The sequence below is a fragment of the Ischnura elegans genome, chromosome 10 (assembly GCF_921293095.1).
Source record: "Ischnura elegans chromosome 10, ioIscEleg1.1, whole genome shotgun sequence".
Lineage (NCBI taxonomy): Eukaryota > Metazoa > Arthropoda > Insecta > Odonata > Coenagrionidae > Ischnura > Ischnura elegans.
The window spans coordinates 94,223,409-94,251,305 of record NC_060255.1 but is presented as its reverse complement, the minus strand read 5'-3'; the positions used below and the strand labels follow the sequence as shown (position 1 = coordinate 94,251,305).

The following is a 27,897-nucleotide window of genomic DNA, read 5'->3' as shown; positions in this document are numbered from 1 at the left end:
GATTCAATGCCTTGTTTTAACACGTTGCGTACGGATGGCGAGAATTCTCGTCATTTTTTTCCCGAACGTTCTGGACGGATGACGAAGATTCTCGTCATTTAGGCGCGTCAACCCAAACAATTTTAAAGCGTACAATACGTATTCGTTAGTACGTTTTCAGTAGTTGTTCGTTATTCATAATGAATTGATGCATCATAACGTTTGATTGGGTAAAGTTATATTCTAAACATTAGCTTTTTAACCATGTTTAAACCAAAGGCATATTTCCAATCTCAACACCTCCACCCAGAATCGGCATTCCTAGGAATTTAAATACTCCAGTACGCAACGTGTTAAATGAAAAATGTTTTAACATAGCAACATTTACATGCTCAAACTCTTTAAACTGATCCCTTGTCCGAGTATAATTTGGATTCAACATAATTCCAAATTTGCTAAAAGATCGATCCTCCAAAGAATGGATTAATATCGTGAAACAGGGGTCTACCGTATATAAGATTAAAACAGATTATGATTAACTGTGGTACCTTTTAGAACAGCAATGAGGAATAGAAGGAATAAAATTACTTGATAGCAATCTAATAAACTATCAACTTTGGTTAAAAGTTTTTAGGGCGAAGCACATACTAATGGGTCAGCCACTCTTGAATAACAAGAATAAGTCAGTCAGTCACACCAAAACAACAAAAGTAGAATTAATTATATAATTTATCAAAAGAACATCTTTTGAAGCCTAAATTTATCAAGAGATCTGATGCCTATCTCTCAGAATAGACAACAAACAATGTAATTGAATCACAAAATAAATCATCAACCTGATTTCTATCAGGTATATGATAGGAATTTTGATTCCCTAGGCTTTGAGCAACTGAGAAATTAAATAAAATATAGTTCAGAATGAACAATTGATGGGTTAAATAAAATTAGAGCTTATTAATGAGGGCCTAAACCTCAATTCAAGAATTAAAAAAATTGAATACAAAAATTTTCTAGATAAATCACCACAAAACACAAGAACACATTAGGTATGATCAAAATAAATTAAAAAATTACCCAAATTCAGTTGAAAAATAATGGAGTCTAGAACATGAAAAGAACTGATGTTGGAATCATAAAGGTAAATCAGAACAATATTCATTGACATGAAAAATTCTCGCGCTAAAATGTTTTACAAAAAATTGTACTTTCATCCCATGTACTGAATATGAACACATACAAAACACTAATCGCATACTGATATGAAAGAATCTCACTGATAAAATATCAAGGATACACACTAGGAAGAGATCTTTTACAAAAGATACATTTACTTCGGTTACAAGCAAGTTTTAACAACAGCTCCAGCAGTCTGAATGTGTAGGAGGCGGGATTAATACTAGAAGAGGTCTTTTTTTTTCGAAGCCATGAGAACAAAAATAAGGCTCTAAGATTCATAGAGCTGAAGCTAGAAACCGCATCATGGTTTTTAACTCTTTAGAATCTACAGAAAAATAATTATTTCATGGGAAGTAATTCATTCGTTTATCACTTTACTCACTATAGTGCAAACAATTGCTCCTCGGGTCAGAGGCCTGTTTCAAACAGCTCTGCGTCTTCGCCACCGAAGGCCTTGTCCGCCAGCGGCGCCTCCCCCGCACTCGGCTCCCCATTCACCTCACCCCTCGTCTCAGTCACAGCACAATGCCCCTTCTTCCCACCCTCCGACTTGCACGCTTTATCTCGCTCCTCCCTCCTGTGATCTCTCTTCGGAGCTTGACCGTGAGCGTGCTTCCTTCCTCCCACCACTTCCCCCCTATTGCCATCACCCCTGACCCTGTGACCTTCCTCTGCATGCTGACCATCGACACAACCGTCGCCGCCCTCCTCGTCCGCATACTCCCCGACCACATACGCCACGACCGAGGCGTGATCCAACTTCCCCGGAACCGAGGCCAGCCTCTCACATACCTTCCTCCTGCGACCTCGCTGCTCCGCCCTCCCAAGCGGCACGCTGGCAGACCCGTCGCCTTCGTCCATGTACAGCTCCGGGTCCTCCAGGATGTGCCGCTTGGCCGCCGTGAGCCGAGTCGCAAAGTCTACCAGACGCTGGCACAGTTCGACGGCGTCGGGCCCCTCGTCCGGCGTGCCCTCGCCCGACACACCGTTCACGAGGAGGTCTTCCATCCGCAGGAGAGTCAGGGCGTGCCGTTGGTGGGCCTCCACCATCGGCAGCATGGGCCGGCCCGGACCCGTCTCCCCGACTACGTTCCCAGTGGATTTGGAGGTGGGGATGGATCCTTCCCCACGAGAGCCTCCTGCCCTGTGACTCCGTTTGTTGACATCTGTGTTCAACCCCACCCAAAGAGAAGTCCATTCTAAAGGCCTGTTTACACGATACGTTAACACGTACGAGTTAATGTACGTTTGCGTGAATGATTTTTGTGGGCCGGAACGGAACATGTACGAATGCATGAACCACATTAGAACAGGTTCTATTTTCTGTGCATGCATTCGCACAAGTTGGGCTATATTCAAATGCATTTTTTTAATTTTTTCCCGAAACTCATGCCTCAAAATTAGGGGGGGGGAATATATTCAGAGGGGGACTATATTCGGAGGAATACGGTATTTTTAATTTCCAGGGGGGTCACTACATTATCCCTCTCTAACACAGAGCTGTCTCTAAGCAACAGATTAAAACTGTGAGAAAAGATTGTTGATGATCAGTCATTAAAGGTTAGAAGTAAATTCTGCTGCTTCACCAATGTCACAACGCTCGTGGTGCTGAATAGACCAGACCTAGCTACTGTCGACTGATTCAGGCAAATCATCATCTATAGTCTTAAAAGAGCTGCCTTATATAATGGATTTTTCCTCAATTGACTTAAAATTACATAGATACAAAAATAAAATGGTACATTTTTTTGTACTGAAAGAAAATTTTAAAATATAAAAATTCAATAAATGTAAGTTCAACAGTAGCAGAGATGGGTAAAGTAGCAAAAAAACTGTAATGCTTAAACAAAGTCACTTTGGGAATTTCGACTCAATAAGGAGAACTACACACAACTATAAAAAGGAACTTGTCACAGTCACCATTCATAAAACATAATATGTTTGAAATATCCTAGGATGAAAATGCAGGCATTATGACATGGTGATTTTTGTGCTAAATTTAAGACGCTTCATTCAAGTATTAACATAGAATTAATGAATTTTACCAATGACCCCCTTGGTAGGCAACAGTGTAATCATTGAGGATAACCATACACATTCTCATTACATTTTTGGTAAATTGGTGCAGCATTAATCATTAATTTAAGAACCAATGAGTGGGTTTTGGCAATGCTTACATTTTGAAAATGTAATGATTGAAGGCAAAAATTATTTCAAATTTCATCATAAATGGTAACTCATTTTCTATATTACAAAATTCTTGAAATATATAAAAAAAATTGTCTAATGGGTGAAAAAAAAAACAATTAACAAATTAGAAGCATAACCAAGGAAGCAGTGCTCCTTGAAAAAAATTCATATAGTAGTTCAATGCAAAAATTATTAACAATAAGCAAGTTATTTACACTTTTCATAGCAATTTTTGGTGAAGCACACTCACCTTTTGAAGGAGACGAACTCACAACTGGGTTAGGGGCTTCCATTTTTGCAATTGCAAACTTTCCCACGACAGGATCAAAGTTATCCGAGACACCATCTGACGTGAGGAACACAACATCACCAGCCGAAGCAATTGTCATGGAGCATGTCAAATTATTCAGTTCTGGGTTCAAGCCGTCGGCCGGGCCTAACGCACCCAGCGCATCACGCATGTCCCGCATGCAATGGATATCATGAGAGCCTGCAAAACAGTTAAACGTCACACACTCACCTCTTGATAGTCCACATCCAAATCATTCAGTTTGCTTACTATCTGCGCTATATTCCCCTCCATGCAAACAAAATTTCGAAGAATATTCCAAGAGCAATATTTGTGAACTTTATAAACAATTAATAGCGATCATGGACCTATCCCTCACATTTCCCTTTTTACCATCTCCGAACATGACATTTTCAACAGCTAATTTTAAAATTTTAAATTTGAATGTTTACCATTCCCTGAAATCTCAACGTCCGTTAACAACTCTCTCTAAGTCTCCTCACTCCCCCCCCCCCCCATCCTGCATTCCTACCCCTCCCCCCTCTCCCTACCATCTCCCTACCATCTCCCTCGCCTTAACTCCCTCCCTCCTCCATTGCCCCACTATGCCACCAGCCAATCACCTCACTTCCCTCCCCCGTTCCCCTGTAACCCTCATTGCCATAGGTTCCCCTCTTATGTTTAACACCCAATACTGTTTTAATCCTCCCTCATTGGCCCCTTCATCTTCAACCCTCCCCCCCATTCTCTTTCCTATTTATGTTTTGGCTGTCCTCCCATCCCCTCCACTTTCAGCCTCGTGTTGTAAGTGCATTTGGTTCTTCCTCCAGCAAGCTGAAGAGGGCTACTTTGTAGCCGAAATACATGTAAGTGTGTTTTCCTCCTCCCCTCGCTGATCCTCGACGACGCTCTCTTGGAGCAATATTTTTCTCCCAGAAAATTGAAGCCATCTGTAGGTGAGTGAATGTGTGAGTGACTGCTTATTGAGTGCGTGTGTTTCCACCAACCACTTGGCTATCCCTAATAGGCCTCTCCTGTGAAGATTCCCTGTTTTTTTGTGGAGCAAGAATCCTTAGTGTAGGTCCCTACAGCCCCCACAAAGGATCTTGTTTTGTAAGTTTTCTGTGAGTGAATGTGTGTGTGTGCGCGCATGTGTTTTGGGCTTTCCGGTTGAGAGGCTGGTGTTTGGTCCCCGCGGAGAATTTCTCCCCCTTCCCACACACCAACACAGTGAAAATTTTTGAACTGCAAGGTGGACGAGCCGAATTATACGGCCAATTGAGTATTTCCTTTCCACGAAAATAAATATAACAGGATGGTGGATCAACAATTCCTTTTTTTCAAAGTGCAAGGGTTCCTCAGATTTTTGGTTTACATTAACAGTTTGTGGATATTTCCAACAGAGTTTTCATATATTTTAGAACTTAAAATCTGTCCCAAGTCAGGATTACTGACTGTAATGCATATCTGAGGGTATAAAAATTGAATAACATCACTTGAACTCCATTCATTTATAAAAAATCAAGTGAACTTATGGTTTGAGGAATTACAGTATACTAATTATGCATACCCATTGTGATTTCTCTCACTCCATACATCTTGCTGTACACATACGCCAAGGAGTCGCCGACATTCACCACGCACACTGCCCACCTCTGCTGGCCAGAATCGCCTCCCCAATTCACAATGTTGCCATCCCTGCCCTCCCCATACGAGATGGGCAGGACGGCAGCCACCGTGAGGGTCGTCAGCATCCCTTCCTCCTGAAGGATCATACTGTGCGCTTCGTGGAAGGACCTCAGCAGCGCAACAAACACGTCCTATAAAAGAGGAAAAAGGAATAAGGAGATGGTGCATAAAAGGAGGAAAAATGGCAAATGCAGCAGATTCCTGATTATCCGGCTGTGGTATGTCCATGTCCAATCCCTAATGGGCTCGTTAACCAATTTTTAAGTTTTTAAGAGTTAAAAAAATTGAAAGACCCTTATTTTTCCGTCTTTTGATCCCTTTCCAATATATCTATCAATTCGAGGGTTAAAAAGACTATGTTAACCCTTTCGCAGAATAGTTGATGACACATCTTATGCCGAGCATGTCTCTGTTTCTTTACCACCTTGCATTGGTTTCGCATTGTTTGCTGCTGTTTACACTCATGTAAGTTGTTCCCCTGTGAATCGTTCTCATGAAGCAAGTAAATGAATGAGAACTCTAGTGAAATGACACCGACTCATGAAAAGTGGGCAACAATCATTGCATTTTTTTTTAATTTAAACTAATAAGAGAATACCTTACATGATGCGTGGCATGATGTTGTGGAAGTCATAGATATTAGTTAAATGAGACATTGCTATATTTCCCCAGAATTAATTTTTGGTACAGCAGAATCCCGATTATCTGGCTGCGGTTTATTCGGGTTGCAGATTATCCGTGCATGATTTTCACTTTTGCTCAATATTTTCCGCGATCTTTATAAAAAAATAAAATCGGATGGAAAATCATCGGAATTACTGCATTAATGCTAGGATATACCGGGCTTATTATTTCTATTAGAATCCCCTTCGTAAAATGGAAGCAATCGCACGCTAGCTACATTCACGGGAGCACCGAGTACCTGTTTTCCAAGCCTCGCAGTGCACGACCGTGCTCCGTGATCACGGATTCACGTCCCGCAGCAGTTGCAACCTGGGTGACTTGAGAGAGACGCAACCACGTGGTGTGGTGCCTGACAGTGTTGTTTCCGACGTCGCGCACTGGTTTTGAAGCATTCATGCAAACCACTTTTCTGTATACGTGATCACGAAGCCACGGATGCGTGGGTTTCAAAACCAGTTCTTATATGGAGCCGTAATAATACGAGTAAATCTTGTTATCGCCGCTAAAAAGATCACGGACTGGCGAAGAAAGCTCTCTATGAGTCTGAGAAGCACTCTAAAATAACAGAATAACAGCATAATTAAAAATATATTGTTTGTTTTACGTAAATTAGGAACATTACAGGACAATGGTCGACAAGTTAACTTAGAGGAAATTCATCTTATGCAAGAGATATATAAGACGACTTTCCACTTACTTGAATCGATTACAAATACATATATGTATAACAATAAGAAAACAGCATAGTAATATTCCTTACTACTTTCACTAAAACCAATCAGTTTCGATATGTCTACCATCATTGTCGACAGTTAACTCCTGAAAATAACATAACACACATAAAATTCTATTCAATTTTAATAAACACTGAGTGGAAAATAACTACATCTTCTCTCTAATTATTAACAATCACAACACTCTCTAAACAAGCAATATTTTTTTTATTGTTACCTTTGTGTTTTTCACTGCAGTGATGGAGGCTGGTGGATTGTATAGCGCAACATGCAGATGACGCAAGGAACCATGAAGTGCAGCCCTCGCAGCCGTGGCTGCCTTGGGACCCCAATTAACCCCATCAGCCAAGGCTAAGAGAGCAGAGTCCCTGAAATAGGTCAAATATCCCTAACTCTTATCGATTCCCTGAATTATAAACAGAAAAAGAGCAAATTTAATAATTAAAAGATAACAGGTATGATAAACACTGCAAGTTCAGAGTGTCCACAGAGTAGCAGTTAAAAAAATCCTCTCTGTATTCCACTTGGGCAGTGACTTCCAACGTCAGTGCACAAGGCTCCCCCTCCGAGTCAACGGATGATCTTAAGAGTGGAAAAGTAAGCGTCGCGATTGTTGAGGAAGAAAAAGAAAGCATTTCAAAGATGGTGAGAATGCTGAAAAAGGTCCCTCATGCCCTTAAATGGGAGCAGATTAAACGTCATACTTCTCCAGTTATTTCTGGCATGAATATGACATTAATTGACATAAAATGACCATCACGTGCCTATTTTAATTGCACCCTAGGCTATATCAATTCAATGATTATGCCAAGTCATTATAATGCTGTGAGTAACATTTTCAAGTCTATCTTCTTAGTTCCTTTCAGGAAATGCTGCTTTTCCCAAAAGAAACTAACACAATAGATAAAAGAAGCTGCGAAAATCTTCAGGAAAAAAACATCTTATAGTGATAGAAACAATGCAAGTTACCCCAATAAGATGATGCACAGTAAGCCATTAGCATATTCTATTGACATATAACAGGAATGATAAATAAAGCAAGTTCAGGGCACCCACTATGAAGCTATTAAAAAAATCCCTGAGATTTCCAGGTTTTCCAGAGGAATAGATTTGTTTTCCAGAGTGCTGTGGAGTACTAAACATAGGAACTGGGGATTAAAAATTCCAGAATTTTTAAAGATACGGATGGAATCCTTGACCTCTAATGCCAGATCTTTTGATATTATTAGATACAAATGCATTTTTAAATCCTACAACATGAGCACTAAACAAGTTGGGATCTTAACACTTTCCTGCCGGCGCCTACAATACAAAAACGTTTTCGTGCTACGAGTAGCATAATACTACTTTAAACCTCTCTGTACGGAGCTCTTTTTTGGGGGTGAGTTGCCTGGGTATTTTTGTCCTACAGATTTGGGGCCCTCCCTTGGGGTCTTGCCTCCCTTGGGGCCCAGCTCAACTCGTCCCTTGCCCCGGCCACTGGACTTCACCCTCTAACCCTATCATAGCACGAATCCACGGTCAACTTATTGAGTTATCACTGGTTTTTTCAACCAAACATTGTAGTTGATATTAAATGATTTACTCTTCTAAAAGAATTACTAACATTTTTTTAAGCATTGTGGAATTTTTAATGGGTTTCTAGCGTTAATAACAACAAAGTAAGTGAACAAAAGGTAATAAGACTATTTAGTCCGGAAGTCCGTTATTTTGAACACTAAAATTCCGTTTAAAAATTGCTTGGGCACAGAACAAAACGAAGAACTCATTTCAAAGTATAAAAACATGGTAGTATGCAATAAAACATATCACTGAAAAAACTATTGAAAATGTAACTACTATGCAACGGATTCCTGCAGTGAGGATGGTCATAAATGAGTGGGAGGATCTGGTTTAATTGCAGAGGAGTGGCCCTAAGGACTCGCTAAGCTGGGTCTCAGGCCAGGCCTGAATGCATCAAACAATTGCTACCTCAGCAGTCACTTCCCTTCCCTTGCATTGGCCAGAGCCGACGTCGTCTCCGTTGAAAAATCCGTGACAGCTATATCCGACGTCAGGTGTTCTGCGTATGAAAATGCCTGTCGGCTCTACCCGACGTCCGGCGCAAAAGGGTTAAAGCTTCAAGCTCTCTGCCACTGAAGACATTTTTTCCATCAACCGAGTCTCAAAAATTAAGAGGGAGACTAAATCAGACTGTGGTTGACTCATAATAATCTGAAGAAGCCAAGGGGAAACTATTTTCAGAGAAATGTGGTACAGTAAAACCTCTTTACGTTGTAATGGAGGGGACCAAAATTTTAGGCAATTTGGTGTATGGAGGTTCACCATAGAGAGGTTTTAGTGATAGGCACCATTTTTTCATATCCTTTGGAAATGAAAGGCACTACTGTCTTTTAAGCCATTAAAACAAACACGCTTGCAGCAGTGAACATATATTTATTATTTAATAATTACAGAAAGCGAGTGCAATCGCATAATTTTTACCATGATTCGAGAGAAAATGATGTGATCTCTGTCAATTCAACAGTCACTTAAAATGATTAGGATAGTTGGATACCTTTTTTCTTATTTACTGTTAGGTACGCTCTCATAGTGAACAAACTGGCCACAACTAATGACTAACGTGAAAATTACATCATATGAAAGGTATATAAGAAAAAAAAGAGTGAAACATTTATTGCTGAAAATGTCATTCCATGCACGTAATTGCAGCTGCATTAATGGTCTCTTGTTGTCTTGGTATGATTTGCGGAGGTAGTTAGGCCGTCTCGGGGTATCTCCTTGGTATGATAAGTGGAGGTTTTACGATATAAAGAGGTTTGCCTATAAATTTATATTTAAATCAGACGGGACCGTAGGCGTGGTATGATGTATGGAGGTTTACGATGTAAAGAGGTTCACTTCACAGAGGTTTTACTGTAGTTTCATTCTATCTTGCTAATATTTACCTTCGTGCAACAATCGCAAATGCATCCGCAACGGGACTTCCTGCAACTCGACCGGAAACAGGATGACGTTCGTAGAGCGAGCGAGCCACTCCGTACGCTCTTTTGTTCCAACGGTTCCAGCCTCCTTTGACTCCTGCAATTTCACGATTCACGTCGATTATCTCCTCCGCAGTGTCCGACGACTGCTCGGCTTCAGATGAACTTTTCACAGGTTTCTTCTCTGAATTCTCCTCGGATTTTTCAGAGTCGGTCTTCTCAGATTTGGGTGGAGAGCTCTTGTTTGCTTTGTGCGAAGACTCTGAGGAGGCAAACAAGTCAGACAAAATGTAAATTAAATGATATTCTTGAGACATGTTGAGGAAATAGAAAAAAAACCAAAGAAATATTAGGGTCTATAAGCTTTCGTTAATAAGGGAAATCCAAGGAGGTTGTAAATGCACAGGAGACGCTGTATTCGTGTTTTAAGCGTGGTCAGAATTCCGCCATCTTGGTTTGTCCATTTTCGGACTTAGTCGCAAACAGTGTACGTGTATAATCAAGTATTCTATCCTTATATCGCCTCTGATTTATAAAATGAAAATGCAACAATTACTTCTTGATTGTCGTCTGAGTTTTCCGATCGTTCGTCATACTACTGTGTATATTAAACTGTCCATATAGTCATATCGTGGTGATAACCCAGTGAGAAATGGGTGGTGGAATCCACGTGGAACCCACGTGGAATCCACGTTGAGTGGTGGATATTTGGTGGTGGTGGATATTGAGTGGTTGGACCCACGTGGAATCCACGTTGATTTCAAGTGGATTTGTGGTGATTATCATAAAATGTTAAACAGAATTTCTAATTTGTGGAACTTAACTCTCTGGTGTGACATTGCGTCATTTATCATCCTGAAACCACGCTAGTTATGTGAAAATGTACCGCACATTCTATTTTTATATAATTCGTGGAAAGGCAGCCATGAGAGCACATGAAAAATCGTAGACACATATATAGAAGGTTTAGATATAGAGTGGTTGAGGTTTTAATGGTTTTAGGACAGCACCAACTGCTGTTTAAATTTTTCCACCAAATTTCCACGTGGGTTCCACGTTGATTCCACGACCAAAAACACGTGGTATCCACGTCAATTCTCCACGTGGGTTCCACGTGGATTCCACCACCCATTTCTCACTGGGAATATACCGTCGTGAACATACTTTCATACTATTATTGAGACCGGTACGCTATCATAAGATTTCCACTGTCTGTAATCTTATTAATTACCAGTAGTAGTGCAGGGGAGTGGATATTTTACATTTGTAAAATTTTATTTTCGGCTAACCTAGTTGCACAGCCGAACCATGGTGATTGACAACAATGTTTCCTTGGGAAAAGATATTCGAGCCATGTTTTCACGAAGCCTTCCCATAATGATAGAAAAAAGGTTTACTGTGATCGTTTGCTGCGATAGTTTATTTTAGCGTAACAATGACCCAATTTAGCGATAGTTTATTTTAACGTAACAATCACGACCGAATATTTCATCAAATAGTTAGCATTGACTATTATGGGATTATCGATGCTTCTGTCAAAGTGGGCGTGGCTTTCCTACCCAAGCACCCCCATTCCTGCCACATTGCGCTCAATGCTCGGAACCAGTGGCGCCCCCTCCAGTGTAGTTACAACCTCCTTGTGAAAATCAATGCCATGCTGGATTTTCACCATCCAAAAGCCAATCCTCTGATTTTGGTCAAAAGGGTAATCACCAGCTGTTTGATTAGAGACATCAAACACGTATATGCATGCATATTCTCATGCACACACAAAAATATCTTCCAATAGGTTTCAAAGAGAGAGATAAAACAGATTTCATCTCCATAAGTTTCCAAACGGCACATGTGCGTAATACAGGATAGTGAATTTCCAGCAGCATCATAACATTTCAGAACATTCAAAACAGAGCAAGCCATTCATGTTAGTTGCCAGAGTTTCCGTGACAGAGGGAAATGGTCCTCATGATGAATTTGCAAGCAGACAACTCAGATTGCCACTAATATAGTAGTAGTAGTAGTAGTACTAGTATAGTATAGTAGTAGTAGTACTACTACTATATTAGTGGCCATTAGTTTGCCACTAATATTGAGCACAAGAATTTCATCTGGTCAGGGAAAATAAAATTCACTCAGTATGTCCCACAATGAATATTTATTAACATAGACCATGGTTTCAATACTGCCATATCATCATCAAGATATATTCTGACCTTAGAAGTGAAATTACAGTATAGAAACCATGGTAGTGTTAATAAATATTCAGTGAGAAATACACGAAGTAACTTTATTTCCCTACATCATAGTTCCACAACATTACGCAATAAACCTCGAACGGTGTACATTAGGTGAGTACATCTCCATCAAAAAAAAGTACAGTTAACTCCTGATTTTCTGCATGCGGATGTTTTGTGTTGCAGATTATCTGTGCATTTCATTCACCCTTCCTTTATTCTTTCTGTCATCCTGATTAAAAATAAAATTGGATTAAAAAACACCACGATTATCGTATTTTAATGCAAGGATACACATGACTTATTATATGCACTGGATTTTCCTTCATAAAGCACAATTATTTTCTTTCCTTCCTGACGAAGAAGTTTTCAAATCAACCTCTCAAGTATTGGAGACGACAGTGAGTGGCAGAAGAGACATCTTCATTAACGTCAGAAGATTTCTTCAATGAAAAACCAACTGTAAATTAAGAAAATGTTATCCATGATCTTTGAATGTATTTTTCACATGGAAGAGGTGCAATTATCACTGTAGCTTTGCATACGGTTGAAAACCGCAGTAAATCTTAAGTGCCAGTGTGTCTAATGGACTGGGAATTACAGTATTTAATGTGGAAAATAAAAGGTGAATCTATAAAGGAAGTACTGTTTCGTTCTAGTGCAGCTGTTGCTCCTCCTTGCAGGCACACTAGTCTCCTGGCTTTGTTAGCAACAGTTGGCACCATTTTGGTTGCTTTCCCCACCGTATTTCTCTGTCTCAATTCCTCAACCAACCCTCCGAGATTCGTTCCGCGATTTGGTTTTTACACACAAGAAGCATGAGGCAGGCTAAAATTCTTCATGAAATAAGAGAGGTTCACAGTAAAAATGCAATCAGTGTTGGAATGGTAGCAGGGATGCTGACTTACAAAAAATATTGGGGGGGGGGGGGCCTAAACCGGGGATCTTGCCCCGGGAAATTTTATAAGTAGTGAATTTTAAGTTTTTTAAGCATTTTAGGAGGGTCACATGATCAACATTAGAACCCTAATAACTCGAATCTCGATATCTGGACACTCCGGGGAAAATCGACAAGCCTGACACATTTTATCCTAACACCCAAAACGAATTTTTGAGGGTGCTTGGGCCCCCTCAGGCCCCATGGAGTCGGCGCCACTGGATGGTAGCAAAGTTGTCAAGGTAATCCCAAGCTTTGTTCTAGTATACTTTCAAAATACTTTGTGATGTCCACAAACCCGACTCTCTCAAAACTTTATTCGGCATTATTACTGTATTTGTCTGAATATAGTCCCCCCTTTTTTTCCAAAAATGCCAATGGTAAAAGCAAAGAAGGGACTATATTCAGAAGCATTTTTATAATTTTTCCCGAAACTGAAGCCTCGAAATTAGGGGGGGGACTATATTCAGAGGGGGACTATATTCGGAGAAATACGGTACCTCTTCCGCCCCTTCCCCTTTTCTCCCGCACGGAATTACCCAGCTTACTCCCTCATATGACCGGCCGATAACTTTTCCTTATCTTTCTCTCCATTCCCTCTTTCGTAGAATCTGAATAGATATTTGTCACCAACAAATTTTACCATTTTACCCTTATCACATCTCTATTTCCGCCAGCCATGAATCCTTTCTATGCCCCCCATTGACCTCTGTGTCCTGAGGATCCGAAACTATACTTCACTTTATGGTACATAATTATCATACCTTTTCCGATCAGCAGTTTTTTCCTTTAAGTGCCATTAAGCAGATTTGAGGTGGTTTCGTACCATCTTATTTCGTACCTTTTCGGTTTAGTGCCTTAAAGTGACATTGGTCCGAAAATATCGAATTTCGTGCTTTAAATTGCTTTTTCGTATTGGATCACAGCCCTGGTTCAAATAGGAAGGACTCGATAAAGATGGTCGACCATATTCACAACTATCACTACAAACTTAGCACAAAAGGAGTTTAAAGATATGTTCTTGTAAGTGCCTATAAAATTTTGATCCTAAAAATTGTTTGCTGTATTTTTTTCACGACAGTCTTTACTTTCTAGATATCCTCATACGAGGATACCAAATCAAAGAGTGGGCTTTAGACACCATAAACTCCAGAGAGAATACAATGCGCTAAATTGAAAAAAACATTTCCGTGGCAAGGGAGAGTGAAGCTGTTCATACATGAGAACCATTGATACATGGAATTGAGAATGGATATCAAAGGCCAACCTTAAATAATTGCAAATTATGCACAGCTAGTTAAAGCAATTTGCTCTTATTACAAGTTTCATCGCAACATAAATAACATTTAAAAATAGTACATATCTCACATAAAGGTTAATACCATTTAAAATGCATTAATAAGTAACCGTCATTACACAGTGAAGCATGAATGGTAAGCAAGCCATCAATGCACTAATAAAAAAATTGGACTTGAATTTCACATTCATCATATTATAATAACATACAAGCGAAACCAATACATAATCTACATGTGGAGATTTATAGTTAATATATTAATCTCTTAATTCAGTATATCCCACAAAAATTTTACAAAAATACAGTGCAACCTCGATATAACGACACCCCACGGTGCACTAATAAACACTCGCTATAGCGAATTGTCGCTTTACCGGAGGTGGAGCAAATAATAGCCAATATACCTGTTGCGAACAGATATACGGGAACAGCAGTGGTGCGGCGACAGATAAACATCTATCCGATAAACGTAAGCATAAATCCAGACGAAAGGCGATGTTTTTTTGCATCACTAAATTTCCTTACTCAAATAACGACTAACTATTCCAACAATTTATAAGCGCCGCACTGAATAAAAATCATGCAAAGCATTGTTTCGTCAATCATTATATTTATCGAACGACAGTTTACCACATAAATTTGAGACTGAGCACTCCATTAACTTCATTTCTAACAGATCGCTAGCAATTACAGAGGTTAAGGAGTCTTGATGAAAGTCTTCCGGCGGTGAAACCCTCGCTATGGCGAGAGCCAACACCGAAAGGGTCTCGTAAAATCGAATTTTTTAACACGCTTATTATAGGGTCAATTGACGGTGCATCGGCTATCTCTCGTTATAGCGGGGGTGTCGCTATAGCCCGTACTCGCTTTAACGAGGTTCCACTGTATCAATATTTAATAAATTTATTCCAAAAAATTTACACTGGATGCATATTATATGCATGTTTTTTAGTGGATATATTGTTATTATGATGAATAGGAGATAAATATATTAGTTTGGCTTTTAAAATCATTTCAAAGTTTCAAAAAAAAGAGATTTTCGCATTTACCAAAAGATTAGTATAGCATTGAACTCCTACATTATTTTACAAAAGCTCCACCAGCCAAAAATCATACAAAATATATTCAGATTCGTCTATTTAAATACAACTACAAAAAATTACCAAAAGCACTTCTATTAAAAATGGGATTATTCATTTTTTTAAGTTACCGGCTGACAATTAATCAAAAGCAATTTTTTGAGCACTTTACATATAATCGACAGTGACATTTTTATGGGAAATGCAGGAATTTTTCTTAATTTCTTCAAAAATTTTATGCACTTCCATTGAATTTACAGCATGAAAAATTAATTGAATTTGAAACTAATTAAATACTAATTTCTTCTTTCAAGGATTTGCACAGAATTGCTGCATAAAACAGTGGATGACAATGAAATGTCAAGGGTAAATGTACCAGCATCAAACGAAGTTCTACTGATCTATCAAATACCCTAATAAATAGCGGCCCTAAAATGTGGACATGCCAATCAACTATGATGAAATGAGTAACACACATGACCAATGAGTATGACACTTAACAAAATACTTTTATGGGTATGGAATTACATTGAAAAATCATGGCTGTTTAACTCACTGTTCATATTTTCGTATTGAAACATTCACTATAAAGAGCATTAAGTAGTACATATAGAATTAAATGGAAAAAATTATTCAAACTTATTATTTCATATCTGTAGTATATTCAATTGTCTTTACAAAACAATCCCAATGATCAAAATGCTAATAATTGCCCTAGGTAAACATTCCCAAAATCTGCCATAAACAAGGTTTGAAAAACCGATCACGATGGATGAAGTCTTCACGGGAAATTAGCCGGGTTAAGCTTGACATTGCTGCCAATGTTTCAATGGCCTCCTCTGCCATCGAGGGCAAATGATGGACATGGTTAGTGGACGAGCCAAACGCATCGCAGATGAGGAGAGCCTCTGGCATCTACCACATAACATGTGAATGCGGAGAAAGCTACACTGGGGAAACTGGAAGAACAATTGAAACCAGGATATCAGAGTACAAACGGTGCATTAGGTTCCGATACCCAGAGAAATCTGCCATAGCCGACCACTGCATTAAACAGAATCATAACATCAAGTTCAATGAAACCAAAATCCTCTGCAAGGCAAAGGGATATTGGGACCGTCTTACAAAATTGGCCATTGTTTTAAGAATCGAAACTAATAAAATGAATAGAGACGTGGGTTTCAACCTCAGCAAATCGTGGAACCCCATGATAAAAGGAATGAGTAAGCCGAGAGGAGGAAAGAAACCTAAAAAAACTGACCAATCACAGATGACTTGACCTCCCCGACGATGTACATAAGCCCAGCAATAACCATGTCCATCATTCGCCCCGAAGATGATGGCAGAGAAGGCCATTGAAATGTTGGCAGCAAGTCCATCTTGACCCGGCTGATTTCCCGAGAAGACTTCGTCAACAAGATTCGCTGGGAAAGTACCAGATCCTTCATCAACCGATCACAAGTACAGGCGGTCCCTGACTTTCGCACACAATGCGTTCCCGAAAACTTGTACGAAAGTCGAATGTACGAAAGTCGAACCATTGACTTCCATACTAATTAGGGGTTACGTCCCAAAAGAGCGGAATATACATACTAAAACCTTTTTTTTCATGGATTTTATTTCAATTGACTCAATTTTAATAATATGTTAATAAAAATTCCTCAAATCATCTAATTACTTTTGAAAATGTAAATAAAAGTTTTAAAAAAAAACAAAAACCCCGTTGGCTATCGAGTGAAACTTCCTCTTGGCGTTTAAGTTGACATTCCACTTATTATGTCCACTATAAATTATAAGACATATCAAGAAGCATAACAAAATTTAATCGTTGAACCCGCACTCTGGATACGTTTTAATTTTTACACCAAAATTCGACATTAGGCAGGTGACATTCGTGATCGCGTATATTTCGCATGTTATTCAAAAAAGACAAAAACACAAATGGAATTCGGGTGATATTTCGTGCAATATCGTTGCTGAAGGTGTACATGAATTAAATAGAACTCAAACGAAAAAACACAATTAGAAAGAAGATCTTACTAGTTTTATTGAAAGCTGTTTGATGATGTCTAGTCAACTTTTTTGAAAAATCTCTCCAATGAAGGCTTTCTTCTTCTCTTGATGAAGGAGCCTATAGCAAGCTATCTCTCTCTCAAATAAATCACCTAGATTAGAATCAACTACCAACAATTCCCTTCATTGTATACGTTCGTATTGTTCCCATATACTGCCTTTGAAACAATTGAATGTTGGGATGCGCAGTAAACATCGCGGGAATTTTAAAAAAATTACAGACCAACGTACGAAAGTCCAAATTTAGCGTACGGAAGTCAAGTAAAAGGTGTCAATTTTGAATGTACGAAAGTGTGAATTGTACGAAAGTCGAGTGTACGAAAGTCGAGTGTACAAAAGTCGAGGACCGCCTGAAAAAACATTCCTTCCACAAGTAATGCTGAAAGCATTCCCTTCCAAAGTTTCAGGTCAAGATAAATTAAGGCCTGAAATACACAAGACATCTTACGGAGATACTTGCCAGTCCTAAATTGCCCCACTGATGAGAGGCATTTTTCTAAGCATTAATCTCCACTAATGACAGCACATTCATATCCTGCATACAACCATTTGCCAAATTCAAAATTATAAATAACTGTGCAAAGTGCATTGTGGCTATTAAATATTTCAAGCTGAAAATAGTTCTATCCACATGCATGAAAAGACTTGGAAAAGATAAAGAGCCGCCAAATATAGAAACACTATCTTCAGTTAAATCACCTAGGTTAAGGAATGTTTGGTGTGTTTCCAAGTCGGGGTTAGGTGTGATTCCATCATATTAATCAGTACTGCAACTTGTGTGCAAGTAGAACTAAATCATTAAACAATGGCTTTAGCCAGTAAAACAAAAACTGAAAAGTAATTATACGACATGGTGATCATAACGTTCCCAAAGACAATTTAAAAGTCAGTTTTCTTCGACTCTTTCCTGGCAGAATTCTTCATTTTGCCTCACTTTCTCAACCTCTGTTTTCAATAGGGTGGTTTCCTATTATTTTTTTATTGCCTAAATCGAAAGATTATTACTCCTGGAATACGTATTTCACGCTTTTAGATTTTTATACGACGATATCTGAGATTAAATGAAAAGTGAAAATTTTCAAGTGCGCGAAAACGCGACGGGTAAGTATGAATGCCGGGAAAAACTCCGCGTGACGTCGTTCTGCTTCCCGCTTCCATCATGTGAGGTGACCTTGCGACGAGTATATTGTGCGCCGCTGCGATGCTGGCTGCTAGCAGGTAGTAGAGTACCATGCTAGGTGGTAGCGCTTGGCTTAAATAAGGATTATTAATACCTTATCAAACAAAGAAAACTTTCCAACCTTAGCCAGTTTTAATAGATGATTATTAAGACTTGTTTCCCTGAGCTCTGTGCCTCATGCATGCATTAGTAACCTCAGACGATGTAAAACTCCTATCCTCTCGTGTAGAAACTAGGTCCCAGTGACATCACGTGGAGTGGCATCGCATGGGTGCCAATCTGGCCTTTTTCAAATGAGGATAAAATTGACCCTATCCATTCGTCTAAACCGGTATTTCTAAATCCAAATAATTTGTATATTATGAATAAACTAATGGTGGGTAACGAATCTCAATCAATGCATTTCGTTTTCTTTGATGAAGGAAACTACCCTATTATTATGCACCACCAAGGTAGACTTCATACCAACTTCCCATTTTTTATTTTTCTGACTTCTCCCTGATCTCGAGCTTCATTTATTTTAAATTTCCTTCACTTAACACCAATGGCAAAGCAGTCTTACGAGCACTGTGAGTCACAGTCATTGTGTTATGACAACACAGTGAAGGGGCGAAGGTCCAGCCAGAAGCGTATCTTAGTTCTATCTTACTCAATTTCATGCTGAGTAATATTCCACCTATCATTTAAAATACGGTGGTTCCCATAAGATTAAAATATTCCAGAGCTATGTCTCCAATATCCACATCAATTCTTTAATCATGAAATGTATAAAACGAAATGAAATAAGCATGACCTGTATCCTTATATACTATGCTACCCTGCCCCACATTTGTGAGTACCGTGGTTGTATATATTAAGGGTACCTCTACAGGCTACATATTCAGATTCAGCCGCAAATTATACAATACTCTCCATCCTGCCACTATATGGTGCAACATCCACCGTGCATTTGAATACATTTAAAAAAAGTAATCACTCACACTGCTAACGAACAGAGCCATCCTAAATTCAGAGAAAAATAAGCTGTAATTAGGGTTGCTAACAGAAGTTTGTATTCCACATCAATCAAATCATAACTTTACAATACATTCATTACATGGGGAATACAGATTACAGAATACATTGGGAATGAATGGGTTTCCCTACACTCACCATGGACACTGTGGACCCTGGAGAACTTTTCAATCTATTAGAGTAAGGAAATAAAACTTTGTAAGGTTCACTGTTATTTAATTATGGGCACGACCCGGGTTTCGTGACTTGATTACATTGTCAGGTGACTGATCTTGCATGCATCATACATTTATACACAAAGTACACAAGTGACAGTGAGGACATCTATCGGAAAGAAAAGGACTGGTTGAAAGGGCGGGGGTGAGGGTTAAACACGGAATGGAATAGTGAGACCCTCACCCCCGCCCTTTCCACCAGTCCTTTTCCTTTCCAATAGATGTCCTCACTGTCACTTGTGTACTTTGTGTATAAATGTATGATGCATGCAAGATCAGTCACCTAACAATGTAACCAAGTTACGAAACCCGGGTCGTGCCCATAATTAAATAACAGTGAACCTTACAAGTTTTATTTCCTTACTTCCAGTATGGAGAGGTTTCACAAAGTAAAGCCTGAAGTTATTAGTTATACTATTTGAGTAATTCTACAAGAGAGAGAAAAATGAGGACTGGCTCTGGGGAGTTGATAAAAAAAATAAAGCACACTGTACGCCATCTGTCATTCTTCTGAGAAAGTATGCATCAGAAAACTGATGCATCCACTATATCTAAATCTATTTGAGTTGTTTCTTAGCCTCATCAATATCTTTAACGTTTTACTTTTTAAAGTTTACCTCCATTCCATAACCAGATCCAAGCTTTTTTTCATTACAAGACGTCTTCTTCCAAGTTTCATAGTTTGAGCAAACAAAACACGAAAGAAGAAAAAAGAACTACGAAACAAATGACTATGACACAGCATGTTTCAAAGATTTCACATTGATTCAAAAGTGACCAAACCCCCCACGCTACTTTTAACTAAATTCCATGCTTATTTTCTCTATGAAGACCGCCATTGACCTATGGGTATTGAAATCTCATTCTAAAAGCTCCCTATGGCTACTTGATAATACATTTTTTTTTCTATAAGTCAGCTTTTGGCACTTGATTGAAGACTACTAGACCATAAAATTCTACTCATTGAAGAGCCATACCCCAAAAGCATTATAATTCTTGAGATTCTACCGAAAAGAAGAAAGGTGCCAACATGAGTTCTTTCAGAGAGCACCCATGATAATTGGTATGGCAAACCACGAAGTACATCAGGAGGGAAGTTTTTAAATTTATAAAAAAGATCACTGAGCTGAATTAACTACGGGACACAGCCCAAGACCAGAGGAATTCCTAAAGAGAGCTTTACATTAAGGTCTTTAGGGCAGTGACAGTCACCATCCGACAACACATGTGACAACAGGAACAAGTGGAAAGGTCCACTTTTGCAGCCACCATTGGTTATAAAGCGTGGTCAAGTGTACTAATGCTGGATCAAGCTTCGCCTGCATTTAATTTTGTGCATTTTAATCGTGTTTCTAAGTCTAATTTCATCAGATTCCATGCATAGTGGTTCAATATGTCAGCTCAAAAAAAAAAAAAAAACATTAAAGTGTGCAACATGAATGGGGACAAAAAGTTTATCCAAATACATGAAGTTTGTTATTCAAGTTGAGGCTAGTAACTTTAAGAAAAATCCACTCTTCCAACAGGGTTCACACAAACTTCCCATTTTCACTTTCCCTAAATTTTGCCTTGTTTCCGGGTCAATTTTTTTTTTAATTTCCCTGACAATAATATCAATAGCAAAGCAGTCACATAGAGGGATTTGAGGAAAAATTCAGCAATGTTAACATCTACCTACTGTCCTGCATGCCACTTCGATAGATATGTGGTGGGGGTGTTTGGACACCAGCCCTTTATGAAGAAAACGGAAGAAAAGAAGGTGGGTATGGGAAAAATCGATCAGTTGACAGATACACAACAAGCATTTATTATAAATTCCTTTACTGTTTGGGAGAGAAACAAATTCCTATACCAACCCACTAGGCAAAACATCTCTCTTACTTTATTGCTCATGTCAAACTTAGAGACACCATGAAGTTCTATGATGATGTTCTTTGTGATGCTCTGAAAGATGTCTGTGCTTAATAGCATAAGCAATGAAAGCCCAACACGAACCCTTGGAGGCTTTAGCAGCTCACAGAATAAATTTTCCAGCAGATTTTGATGAATTGCGTGGCTGCCTTTTGTACTATATAACATTCACAGATGAGTATTTCTAAGGTGCAGAGAAAAAGTATTCCCTGAAATAAGGACAAGAAGCACCAAGTCAGTGCCAACCTGTGCTGCCCAGCTAGGACAGCAACAAAATGCCTACCTAGCCCCTCTAAAGCAACTATTCTCCATGCATTCAACCACGATTTTTGTCTTTTTAGCGCTCCTCTGGAATTGTTCATTGTTCCCTAGCAATAATCTAATTTTCCTTACTTCCCTGACTGGTATAAACGCATCCAAGATTGGACAGTAATCCTGATTAGCAGAGAAATAAAAAATGCCACAACTACAAAATAAATTCCAAACCTTTCAGCATATAATGATGGCCATAAGATATTCGCAAGGAAAGACCACAGTCTTACAATAAGATATTGATTGTAATGGTTAATTTCAAGTAGCTCTTAATTTGTCTGGTAAATAATTAGACATGATTGCAAATTAAACATAACTCAACAAATTCTCTGATTAAATACTGGCTCATTAGCAAACACCTACACTCATGTACTGCTCGTTATGAAGCTAAGTTGAAGAAAGTCTACAAACATCAACAGCTATAGCAAGTAGGCACAACCTCCACAGTGAATAACGTCTCTACCTATCTTTTCAAATGGATCTTTCTTTCTAATGTCAAGTGGTTTTACTAATGGTAACTTAGTTCACGGAAAGTATAGAATCTGCCCACAAAGCCATCTCTACTGACAGCCAACTTATTTATTGAACACAGACTAATTAATGAAAAATTCTTCACCTCAACAGAGAAAATTCAGGTTTTAAAGCTTTTTGAAACTGCCCCTTAGTGGGTACCTTCCTGCTGTTCTTAACGTAAAGCATTGGATTTGATGCAGCCGTTTGATTTTTTAAGTAATTTCACTCAAGATTTGGAGCTGAGATTTTGTCATCTGATGGATGAATAAATTAAGTTTCCAATTCTTTCAATTGTTGTTCCTTCACTACTACAATCTGCTTAAAAAACATTATTTTTACCAAAAAGATTACTTGTGCCTCTCTGAAAACAACCATAGCATATGTCACAGTAAACCAGATATAATAAAAATATGGAATGAATTTGAAGTTGAAATTTAATACAGTTTTCATTTGAATTCAGTGATGAAAGTTGGAATAATAAATATGAATAATTTTAATACCGTAACAATGAATCTATGAATTGTTAATCTCCTCGTGATTAGTGTTTTTACATACATACAGGGGTTAATAAATAAAATCTTACAAGACAATGTCCGATGGGTTTCCCTAAAGCAAGATAAATGATGATTGCTTTCAACTTAATATTACTTACACACAGCTATTCCATAGAAATATACAATGTTAGTATTGGTTGAGGTTGCCATTTGAACAATAATTTACAATCCAAAAATTGCAATCTTGAGCTTTCTAATCTAAGAATCGACGTTAAATAATGTAAAAAAACCTTACATGATGGCCTGAAAAGCCTAAAATTTCTTAATATACAGCGGACACACCAACTGAGGCGTTAACACCCTACTGGAAATATGACTAGTAATCTCCTAATGAGAGCATCCCCAGATCAAGAAGCATTTGCATGCATTAAATGCAGCCTTTTTTTTTACATCAATCATACAAGTTCACATCCTCCAGCTTGGAACACAAAACGCGAAAAAGGGTTACACCTTGCAAAACTTTCCTCAAAATCAGTTAGGCATGGAGTGGTAGGGCAGATTAAAAGCAAATGCAAGTGGTAATGATGCCAAATTCCATTCACAGACTGCACACTACGGCGGAAAGAGGAGAGATAGATAAAGAGAGAGAGAGAGAACAAACAAGTGAGCTTGCGGATGTGGAGCAGGTTGCGTCACCTCTCCCGCAACTTACCACCTGCCCCACCATCGACCACCTGTGCCCCCACGTTCCACTGTCCTCGCTGCAGGGGAGCACTGCACGACTTCCTCATCCCTCCCCCACCCTCCCTAACGTAAGCCCCTGCGGAGCTCGACGTAGTCCTCTCCTCCTCCTCCCCACTCTCCCACGCCTTGGGCCCGTCATCTTTCTCCCACCCCTGGCCGTCGACCTTGCAAAGGAATACCGTACCCATGGCACGAATCTTAACACGAGAGTTGTCAACCGGTGCCGAACACATAGACTTCCGCAGGCGAAAGCAGGTGCCGTAGCTCCTGCCGAAGAACAGACCATCATCTTCCTGCTTACTTGACTCCGTTGACTTGGGAACCCCTCCTTCCTCCTTGCCCTCGTCGATGAAATTTACGTCGGGATCGTCAGTCGACAGGTGTCTCTCGGGACCTGCTCGCTGGCCACCTCCTTCACCACCGCGGCCAATCCCACGGTTCACCGTGGTGAGGCCACCATCTGGGCCGGTGTACGCCGCAAACACAGCCGGATGAGGGGTCTCGAGCCTTAGGTTGGGCAATGTGGCACCGTCCTTGCCTCCATGGAACACAACAGGGACACCTCTTTCAGAGCCAGTCAGCGTGCCTAGGCCACCTTTGTGTTCACTGAATGAAGAAAAACAAATTATTAGATCACCAAATAGGGTAGTTTCCTTCATCAATGAAAATTAAATGCATTGATTGCGATTCGTTACCCACAATTAATGTATTCATAATATACAAATTATTTGGCTTTAGAAATCCCAGTTTAGACGAATGTTAATGGTCAATTTTAACCTCATGTGAAAAAAGGCCAGAATGGCACCCATGCGATTCCACTCCACGTGATGTCACAGGGACTTAGTTTCTGCACGAGTGGATAGGAGTTTTACATTGTCTGAGATTACCAATGCATGCATGGGGCACGGAGCTCAGGGAAACATGTCTTAATAATCATCTATTAAAACTGCCTCTGGTCGGAAAGTTTCCTGCGTTTGATAGGGTTATAATAATCCTTATTTAAGCCAGGCGCTACCTGCTAGCAGGGTACTCTGCTACCTGCTAGCAGCCTGCATCGTATCAGCACGATCAAAGCCTCTCCCCAAGGTCACCTCACATGGCTACAGCTGGAACCAGAAATACGTCACACGGACTTTTCCCAGCATTCCCACCCTATTCAACTGCATAACAGCATTTTTTACATTACATGAAATATAAATTTTTCCATGGTAAATTTCAATCTCGCAACGTGAACTGTGGGGAAATTCACACACATTACCATGGGCAAATGTTGTGATATAACGATATCACCATATTTCCTCATGCTGCCATCCTTGAGAGATTTCAAGGGCTTACATACACCTATCATCCGGATCATTCCATGCCAGTTCATCCAAGCACGACAACCACAGTCCCAGATTTTAACAAAACTTTGTAATTTTTCATCCTTCCATGTAGTCATGAAATACTGTAAAATTTATCTTCACTATCTCGAATACATACTTGGAGTGGAGTTGGTATGAAAAAGCAGTTTTTCAAAGACTGTCTCCAAAAGCACATGTACCTCCAAAGGAAAATAATTTTTCTCAGCCTTATTTTTCATCCAATTCTAATCTTACTTTGCAGGTATATCATGGAAAGCAGGAGGAGGTCACGCGTTACGGGAGGCAGGCTTGGAACAGGTATCAGCAGTTATCATTAAGTTTGCTGTTCCAGGAGAGGTCCATTACTTATAGCATTGGAGGTATGAAAGAAATTCTCCTTAGAGACCACGTATCTGAAGCCATGAAGTCGAAGAGGAGGTATTTAGGAGGAGTTCATTTGAGACATTTAAGACCGAGGGCCTTATCCCAAAATGAGTCAATTTTCTGTCCTCTCTCTACCTTGGTGGTTCAGAATTCAGACTCTCAAGTTGAGTTTGAGTTTGGAGTTTAAATTTTAGAAACTTATTTCGACTCAACTTGAGTGACAGTAGCTTTGGTAATTTCCAGAGTTTAAATTTACAAAATAATAAGTAGTCCCACACTCATGTCACTTTGAGACATCTTCCACTCGTCAAAAACTGGTATTACTTAAGTAGAATATCAGATGCGGAAGTAATTTCATAAGAGATATTTCATCCTAAAAATGTGAGATGACGGCAGAGGACATTGTGGGTATTAGCAAATCAACTTGAGTAGGGACTCAACTTATCAACTTTGGAGAATAGTCTGAGAGAAAGGAAGTGAGAAATTTCATATGAGATTTAACAAATTTTACCCCATCCTTGCCAAAATATCAAGTCATGTTTATATCTGCACATACATATGTATTCACACAATACTGTGAATCTGGCCCCATCATTTACTTAAATGATTTAAATTTAGATATGCAATAAATAAGATAATCAGTGTTTGGATATTGAATTGAAATGTCTCTCAAATTTATGTGCATGTGCCACCACTGAAAGATCACGTAAAAGGTAAGGTTAGTTAAGGTAAGCGGTTAGAGGGTCAGAATACATTGGGTATAAGCAGGAGGTAGAATATTACTATTAACTCTAAAATAATGCTCTCATCCATTTTACTATCAACCAAAACACACAAACTGATGAACATAGTTAAATACGTAAAATGAATGCAAATGCATTTAATATAGCTACTGTACAAGTTGGTATAAGTCATCTTTACCCTCGTCAATGAACCCAATCGCTGGGTGGAATACACAGAGACAGTGAAAACGAAGACTTTTATTAAATATTCCTCTTAAGTCCAGATTTCTGATCATCTTACAGACTGTTAGGCATCAAGCTAGAAGATCAGCCAAATGGGCTGAAATGTAAATAATCGATAACACCATGTCCATTTCCAAAAAAAACATAGGTACACTCCAGGATCTTCTGTTAGGTCACATCGCGAGGATAACAGTATGAGGAGAGATTGAAAAGTCGGAGGGGCTAATCCATGGCATTGTTCCATTTTCAAACCCATTGTTTTGTACAATGAATTAGAGTAAGAAAAGAGTTACATTCGGACAAAGTCCACGGACGGTGACTCATAGAATTTTCTAGGGTTGAATGATATTTAATAGCCTTTGTGCTGATCCATCACTGATAAATTCACAAATCATCATAAATGTGTATTTAGAAGAACAATGAAGAAATTATTATGCACTCACATTGAAAAAAAACTCATGGTAGCATTTTTTTAGGTCGCTGGGAGCATGTCCTACATTGAAATTTCGATCGCTAGGATAAGGCCCAACACTTCTAGATATATTTATCTTTTTATCAAACTCACCCATTAAGGTAGCGTTGAATGAAGCACCCAGGAGCCTTGTCATCCTTTGTCAAGACAGTTTCAGGATCGAAATGAACATTGCTGTTGGCAGACAACTGCCTTAAAAATTCTGTGAACTTTTTTCTTAACGACGGCATATTTTACCAAATTCCGTGTACGGTATTATTCCGATGCGCAGGAAGCGACCTCGAACATCCTGCCTCCGACTAGTGTCAATAAACCCGAAACCGTGCTTTTAGCTGATCATTATAATATTAAACAATATTGAAGAACAAAATGAATTGTTCATATTGCTTGATCTGAATAAAGTGACGAAATCAAACGCCCACTTAAAATTGCCAAAGCGATCACAACCTCATAATAACAACACAAAACGACCATAACAGAGTAACCACCGTTCCCACTACCACAGTTAACCTTGAATGTAATACACCAAATTGCCTGGAGGTGCTGCCACTGCTGCTGGACAATGTCCTTAGGATCATTCTCTACCTTCTCTACCCTCCTTACCTCATTTGTAACGCCATGCGCCATGTTTTTGCTCCATACCATTTAAAAGATGCCGTGGTGAGTTTGGACTGTCCTTGATCGTTAATATTTACATTATTATTTTTATTTTATTTACATTTTTTAAACCTGCTATTGAGCCAATTAAATGTTTAAAGAAAATTTTCAAGCTGTTCAAGGATATTTCAATTTTATCTGTTCAAATTTAAGCTTCATTATTACAGTGCACCTTCAATCCTTGTCTGTACGAATGTTAATTTAATCTTCGTCAATGAAGTTTTCTTCATAATGTCATTTTTGTCAATTCTTTTATACTCAGAATAGCTTAATTTCAGACTCATCCTCTCCAGCCGTGACATATCTATAACTTTATCGGAGTCTTCGCCTCTATTTTTTGCTTCATCCTCG

General features: G+C 39.1%; 1 protein-coding gene across 1 annotated transcript; it reads right to left on the bottom strand.

Moving 5' to 3' along the window:
* Positions 1-1,213: 1,213 nt before the first annotated feature.
* LOC124167042 (PP2C-like domain-containing protein CG9801) lies at positions 1,214-27,422 on the bottom strand. Its single transcript, XM_046544813.1, has 7 exons — positions 26,983-27,422; positions 24,027-24,331; positions 9,690-9,987; positions 6,959-7,109; positions 5,205-5,454; positions 3,596-3,835; positions 1,214-2,321 (listed from the first exon to the last, which is right to left on the bottom strand). Exons 1-7 carry the CDS (start codon positions 27,117-27,119, stop codon positions 1,564-1,566), a joined length of 2,139 nt encoding a protein of 712 aa, XP_046400769.1. The 5' UTR covers positions 27,120-27,422; the 3' UTR covers positions 1,214-1,563.
* Positions 27,423-27,897: the final 475 nt, after the last annotated feature.

Coding starts and splice junctions, on each gene's coding strand:
- LOC124167042 (XM_046544813.1), bottom strand. CDS start 27,119: ATGCCGTCGTTAAGAAAAAAGTTCACAGAATTTTTAAGGCAGTTGTCT. Junction 9,988..24,026: donor TCCCAAGTCAACGGAGTCAA/GTAAGCAGGAAG, acceptor TTGCCTCCTCAG/AGTCTTCGCACAAAGCAAAC. Junction 3,836..5,204: donor AGTGAGAGAAATCACAATGG/GTATGCATAATT, acceptor ACTGTTTTGCAG/GCTCTCATGATATCCATTGC.